General features: G+C 41.5%; 1 protein-coding gene across 1 annotated transcript; it reads right to left on the bottom strand.

The window, feature by feature from the left end:
- Positions 1–6,311: 6,311 nt before the first annotated feature.
- Positions 6,312–7,271, bottom strand: LOC116628795 (olfactory receptor 10C1-like). Its single transcript, XM_032399119.1, has one exon. It carries the CDS (start codon positions 7,269–7,271, stop codon positions 6,312–6,314), a length of 960 nt encoding a protein of 319 aa, XP_032255010.1.
- Positions 7,272–7,666: the final 395 nt, after the last annotated feature.

Below are 7,666 nucleotides of genomic sequence, written 5' to 3'. Positions count from 1 at the left end.
CATTGAAGGTATAGATTGCTCTGTGTAGCATAGACATTTTAACAATGTTTATTCTTCTGATCCATGAGCATGGAGTGTTTTTCCATCTTTTTGTGTCTTCTTCAATTTCTTTCATGACTGTTCTGTAGTTCCTAGAGTATAGATCCTTTACCTCTTTGGTTAGGTTTATTCCGAGGTATCTTATGGTTTTTGGTGCTATTGTAAATGGAATCATTTCTCTAATTTCTCTTTCTATAGTTGCATTGTTAGTGTATAAGAAAGCAGCTGATTTCTGTGCATTGATTTTGTATCCTGCGACATTATTGAATTGCTGTGTGAGTTCTAGCAATTTGGGGGTGAAGTCTTTTGGGTTTTCCACATAAAGTATCATGTCATCTGCGAAAAGAGAGAGTTTCATTACTTCTTTGCCGATTTGAATACCTTGTATTTCTTTTTGTTGTCTGACTGCACTTGCTAGGACTTCTAGTACTGTGTTGAACAATAGTGGCAAGAGTGGGCATCTTTTTCGTGTTCCTGATCTTAAGGGAAAGGCTCTCAGCTTTACCCACTGAGGCTGATATTCGCTGTGGGTTTATCAAAGATGGATTTTATGAGCTTGAGGAATGTTCCCTCTATCCCTATACTCTGAAGAGTTTTAATCAGGAAAGGATGCTGTATTTTGTCAGTTGCTTTTTCTGCATCAATTGAGAGGACCATATGGTTCTTCTCTCTCGTCTTATTAATGTGTTCTATCACATTGATTGATTTGCAAATGTTGAAGCACACTTGCATCCCGGGGATAAATCCCACTTGGTTGTGGGGGATGATCCTTTTAATGTATTGTTGGATCCTATTAGCTAGGATTTTCTTGAGGATTTTGGAATCCATATTCATCAGGGATATCAGTCTGAAATTCTCCTTTTTGATGGGGTCTTTGCCTGGTTTGGGGATTAAGGTAATGCTGGCCTCATAGAATGAGTTTGGAAGTTTTCCTTCTGTTTCTATTTTTTGAAAGAGCTTCAGTAGAATAGGTATTATTTCTTCTTTGAATGTTTGGTAGAATTCCCCAGGGCATCAATCAGGCCCTGGACTCTTGTTTTTGGGGAGTTTTTTGATCACTGCTTCAATCTCGTTCTGGTTATTGGCCTATTCAGGTTGTCAATTTCTTCCTGTTTCAGTCTTGGGAGGTTATAGGTTTCCAGGAAGGCATCCATTTCATCCAGATTGCTCAGTTTACTGGCATATAGTTGTTGATAATAATTTCTTTATTTTTTATTATTTTTTATTTTTTTAAAGATTTTTATTTATTTATTTGAGAGAGAGAATGAGATAGAGAGAGCATGAGACGGGGGAGGGTCAGAGGGAGAAGCAGATTCCCTGCTGAGCAGGGAGCCCGATGCAGGACTCGATCCAGGGACTCCAGCATCATGACCTGAGCCGAAGGCAGTCGCTTAACCAACTGAGCCACCCAGGCGCCCTTGATAATAATTTCTAATAATTGTTTCTATTTCCTTGGTGTTAGTTGTGATCTCTCCCCTTCCATTCATAATTTTATTAACTTGGGTCCTTTCTCTTTTCTTTTGGATAAGTCTGGCCAGTGGTTTATCAATCTTATTAATTCTTTCAAAGAACCAGCTTCTAGCTTCGTTGATCTGATCTACTGTGTTTCTGGTTGCTAATTCATTGATCTCTGCTCTAATCTTAATTATTTCTCTTCTAATGCATGGCTTAGACATTGTTTGTTGCTTTTACTCTAGTTCTTTAAGGTGTAAAGTTAGTTGGTGAATTCGGGGTTTTTCTATTTTTTTGAGTGAGGCTTGGATGGCTATGTATTTCCCCCTTAGGACCGCCTTTGCAGTATCCCATAGGTTTTGGACCAATGTGTTTTCGTTCTCATTGATTTCCATGAATTGTTTAAGGTCTTCTTTGATTTCCTGGTTGACCCAAACATTCTTGAGCAGAGTGGTCTTTAGCTTCCAAGTGTTTGAATTTCTGCCAAATTTTTTCTTGTGATTAAGTTCCAGTTTTAGAGAATTATGGTCTGAGAATGTGCAGGGAATAATCTCAATCTTTTGGTATTGGTTGAGACCTGATTTGTGACCCAGTATGTGGTCTATTCTGGAGAAAGTTCCATGTGTGCTCGAGAAGAATGAGTATTCTATTGTTTTAGGGTGGAATGTTCTGTATATATCTATGAGGTCCATCTGGTCCAGTGTGTCATTCAAAGCTCTTGTTTCTTTGTTGATTTTCTGCTTAGGTGATCTGTCTATTGCTGAGAGTGGAGTATTGAGGTCTCCTACAATTAATGTATTGGTATCAGTATGACTCTTTATTTTGTTTAACAGTTGGCTTATGTAGACGGCTGGTCCCATGTTGGGGGCATAGATATTTACAATTGTTAGATCTTCTTGTTGGATAGACCCTTTAAGAATGATATAGTGTCCTTCTGTGTCTCTAACTACAGTCTTTTGTTTAAAATCTGATTTGTCTGATGTAAGAATTTCCACCCCAGCTTTCTTTTGAGGTCCACTGGCATGGAAGATGGATCTTCAGCCCTTTACTTTCAGTCTGGATGTATCTTTAGGTTCAAAATGAGTCTCTTGTAGACAGCATATGGATGGGTCTTGTCTTTTTATCCAATCTGCAATCCTGTGCCTTTTTATGGGAGCATTCAGGCCATTCACTTTGAGAGTGATTATTGGAAGATATGAATTAATTGTCATCATGTTGCCTGTGAAGACGTTGTTTTTATAGATTGTCCCTGTAAATTTCTGTTGTATATCACTCTTGGGGTCTTTCTCCTTTTATAGAACCCCCCTTAATATTTCTTGCAGGGCTGGCTTAGTGGTCACATATTCTTTGTTTCTGCTGGTCTTGGAAGCTCTGCATCTCTCCATCCATTCTAAATGACAGCCTTGCTGGATAAAGTATTCTTGGCTGCATGTTCTTCTCATTTAGTACCCTGAATATGTCTTGCCAGCCCTTTCTGGCTTGCCAGGCCTTTTGGCTTACTAAACAGATAGGTCTGATATTATTCTGATGTTCCTCTCTCTGTATGTAAGGAATCTCTTCCCCCTAACTGCCCTTAAGATGGTTTCCTTGGTTCTAAGATTTGCGAGTTTTACTATTACATGCCAGGTGTTGGCTTGTTTTCCTTGATCTTGGGAGGGGTCCTCTCTGCCTCTAGGACATGAATGTTTGTTTCATTCCCCAGATTAGGGAAGTTCTCAGCTATGATTACTCAAATATATCTTCTAGTCCTCTCTCTCTCTCCACCCCCTCAGGGATTCCATTAATTCTGACATTGGAATGCTTCATGGTGTCACTTATTTTTCTGATTCTAGTTTCATGGATTCTGAGTTGTTTTTCCCTGGCCTCCTCTTTTCCCTTTTTATCTATTAAATGGTCTTCCAGGTCACTGATTCGTTCTTCTGCCTCGTTTACTCTAGCTGTTAGATTATCTAGATTGGATTGGATCTCATTGATAGCATTTTTAAGTTCTGTCAATTCAGCTTTCATTTCTGCCCTTAGAGACTTTATGTTGCCATTAATTGATTTCTCCATTCTAGCTATTATCTTCACAATTGCTAGCCTGAATTCCATCTCCGACATCTTGGTTATATCTGCATCCATTTGTAAATCTGCAGCATAAGTCATAATCCCTGAGTCTTTCCTATTTTGGGAGTTCGTCCTCCTAGTCATTCTGTTGATGGGTGGTTGAGGGAATGTATAGAGTCCAATTTATTGACCAGAACCCAAGCAAGATGCACCTGTTTTCTAGGGACCTTAGGGTTGTTGGCCTCTTGTTCTCCCATTCTGTCTTCTGGGGGGGGGGGGCCTGCTGTGCTGTTACTCAGGCAACCCTGTTTGGGCAGAGTTGCCCTGACCCCTGTGGGGGGGATGGGCTCAGTGAAAACTGGTTTTGGGGGGCTTTTGTTCTCTGGCAGCTTTCCCTGGTGGCTTTCCTTGTCTCTTCTGAGAGTCAGAGCAGAAGAGACTGTTTCCAGCCCTCTGCCTCAGAGCAGAGAGATTGCAGTCTGTTCTTCAGTGAGCTCTCCAGGCCACACTGTCTCCGTTTCTGTCCGTGCTGCTATAAACTGCAGCATCCTGGGTTGTGCACCCCTCAGCAGCACTCCCAGTCCTTGCATCCAGGTCGGGGCACGTCTTTCCCCTTTGTGTTTCTAAAACCACCAGCTTCGCCCAGTTTGCAGGCGTGGCCCCGCTGCTCTGGGTTTCCCTCTGGGGGACTGCCCTAAAGTCCTTTTCCTGCCACTACCTGTATGCGAGCCTGTGCCCCGTCCCTAGCACAGAAGGCTATGGCTCACCGGCAGTGTAGGATCCCCATGGCCAGGCTCCCTTCTGTTTATCCTCTGATACCTGCCTGCAGAATCACTGCTTCCCACTTTGTACCTCAAAACCAACTGCCTGGGATATTGTTTGTAGAAATCCAGCTCCTGTCTTCTTACATCTCAGGCTGATTTCATGAGTGTTCAGAGCGGTCTGGTAGATATCCAGCTCAATTCAGGGGACTGGTTGGAATAGGGTCCCTACTCCTCTACCATCTTTTCCCCCCTCAATTTTTATATTTTTATATATTTTATCCATTGGCTCTGAAAAGCATGTATTATATTTGTTTTAATAAGAATGGTCACAATTAAATATTTTAATATTTATATTATACATAAATTAGGTGTTTGAATGAGTTGGGCAGTTTTTATAAAGTAGGGATATCTAGCAAAACACACATCTTGGTGATTATCACTATTATCCTCTGATAGAATTATCACATTCTTTGATCTTTTCCAGCTAATTGAGATTTATATCTCAAGTAAAACTGCATGACTTTAAGGTAAATAATGTGATGATTTGATACACATTTGTATTGTGAAGTGATTAGCACAATCAAGTTATTAACACGCCCCTCACCTCACAGTGCTTGTGTGTGTGGTGAGAACACTTGAGAGCTACTCTCTTAGCACTCGTCAAGGGTACAATACAGCATTGCTAACTAGGGGACCAGGCTGTCCATCACACCCAGGACTATTCATCGTACACAGTGATTAAGTCACAGACCTCTGCTCTGTCTTATTACAGCTACTACATGAGTAGTTACCAACCCCTCATACATCACAGCACTTCCCTGAGAACTAGGTGCTCACATCCCAGGCAATGTCTCTCCAGATGCCTACAGCTTATTTCTCTTCAGAGCAAGTGTGTGGATGATTTCCGAACACATGGAGTCAGAATTCATTTGCACATATGCAAATTATGTAGATTACATAACAATCTTTAAAATTATTTTTAGTTCATTTTTCTCCTTTTCTCCTTGAATTTAAATATGGTTTTCTTTTTCTTTTCTTTTTTTTTTTTAAGATTTTATTTATTTATTTGTCAGAGAGAGAGAGACAGTGAGAGAGGGAATACAAGCAGGAGGAGTGGGAGAGGGAGAAGAAGCCTTCTTCTTGTGCAGGGCTCGATCCCAGGACCCTGGGATCATGAATCATGACCTGAGCCAAAGGAGAACACTTAATGACTGAGCCACCCAGGTGCCCCTGATTTTCTTTTTAAAAACATTTTCACCATGGAGACTCTTTTTTTTTTATTATGTTATGTTAATCACCATACATTACATCATTAGTTTTTGATGTAGTGTTCCATGATTCATTGTCTGCGTGTAACACCCAGTGCTCCATGCAGAATGTGCCCTCTTTATCACCATGGAGACTCTTGATAACAATTTCCCACTTTTTTCTTTTAATATTCTGCAACAAATACCTCAGACATGTGTCTACTTTTTTGGGCATGTTTATATATTTTTTATAGTACATGCAACTCACAGAAAGAATTAATTCTAATTAAGGTTGAAGTGTTTAAAACATTTTTTATGGAAGGAAATAACGTGCTTCATGGAGTTTTTGGAAATTGAGAGTCATGTGGGACAGACATATGTGGGAACATTTCCCCCAGAGACCAGGGCAGAGTCAGATGTGACCCTCAAGGCCTAGAAAATGCCTAAGAGTATAGAATGAGAATTGTCCAGACTTCTGAGATATAATCTGACAATCTATACAGGAAGCCTAGACTGACATATTTTGGAAAACTGTCTAGTGTTGGACTCAGAAATTAAAATTCTTTGGTAGCCAACTTCCTTCCAGAATTTATCAATCAGAAGTTTGACTGTGAGTAGAGAGGTGTCTCCAAAATTATAGCTACTATTATTTAAAAAGGTCCTTACAAAATAGGTTGCAGAGAACATTGACTTTGTTTTTTTCTTTACTCTTGGGTTGAGTGTGCATCTTTTCGAAGAGCAGATTTGCATGGTCCTCTAGGATCTACCCACAAGTCAAAACTTTTTTCTCCAGGATTCTCTGGAGAGCTGCCTTGATCTCCTTGTTCCGTAAACTGTAGATGATGGGATTGAGCATGGATGTCACCACTGTGTAGAACAGAGCTAAGAGTTTATCCATTCCTGGTGAATGGTTGGCCTTGGGTCTCAAGTAGGTGACAGACCCAGAGCCGTAGAAGAGCGTCACTACAAGCAGGTGGGAAGAACAGGTGGAAAGAGCTTTATGGCGGCCTTCCGGTGAGGGCATGATCAGCACGGCAGCTAGGATTCTGCCATAGGAAGCAACGATTAGTAAAAATGGGCTGGAAATGCAAAGAATGGCTGCAACAAAGACCGCAGCTTCATTATGGGATGTATCACCACAGGCAAGAGCCAGGATAGGGGGGAGGTCACAGAAGAAGTGGTCTATTTCACAGGGGCCACAGAAGTTCAAGGAGAAAATATAGTTGGTCTGGCCCAAGCCTACCATGCAACCCACTCCCCAGGAAACCAGTGCCAACTGGGCACACACCCCACGGCTCATTCGAGTCGCATAGTGGAGTGGGGAGCATATGGCCATGTAGCGGTCAAAAGCCATGGCTGCCAAAAGACAGCACTCACTGATACCAAAAAATGTGAAGAAAAACATCTGCATAGCACACCCCTCCCGGGAGATTCCCCGGGCCTCACTCACAAGGCTCTGCAGCATCGTGGGTATGACTGAGCAGGTGTAGCCAATCTCCAAGAGAGATAGGTTGGCCAGGAAGAAGTACATGGGCATGTGGAGGCCCGAGTTGGTCCAGAAGGCAAGGGCTATGAGGGCATTGCCTGTGAGGGATGCTAAAAACATGAGTAGGATAAGGGTGAATAAAAGGAAACACTGTTCAGTGACCTCAGAGAACTTGGCAAATGCAAAATGCTTGACAGACAGGCTGTTGTCCTGCCACAGCGAACAGCTGAGATTCATGACCTGGGGGAGAGGACAGCAAGGAAAGTGTTGTTCAGCTATAAATGCAAATCTCTATGTTGCTTTTAATGAGCTCTAGTAAGTCAGAGTTACACTTCTTAACAGCAATTCTAAAATTCAAAAAGTTTGGAAATTGCACTTGTCCTCACACCTTTACGAACCAAATCCTGTTCTGGGTTCACAATGCCAGTTGATTCGTTCAAAAATACACCTAGTCACCAAGCGTAAAATTGAAAAAAAATTAACTTCAGCTCAATTCTGTCTTCATTTCTTCCATTAAATCAGTCGTCAAATACTGCCAGACAAAGGTCCTCTCACACCTGTCCTTTTCTTCCTGTTTCTGTTATCACTGAGTTCTTCACACATTCATTCAGCAAGGGTTTTTTGAGTACAGA

Source organism: Phoca vitulina, unplaced genomic scaffold, assembly GCF_004348235.1.
Source record: "Phoca vitulina isolate PV1807 unplaced genomic scaffold, GSC_HSeal_1.0 scaffold129, whole genome shotgun sequence".
NCBI classification, from domain to species: Eukaryota; Metazoa; Chordata; class Mammalia; order Carnivora; family Phocidae; genus Phoca; species Phoca vitulina.
This window is presented reverse-complemented; position numbering and strand designations above follow the sequence as displayed.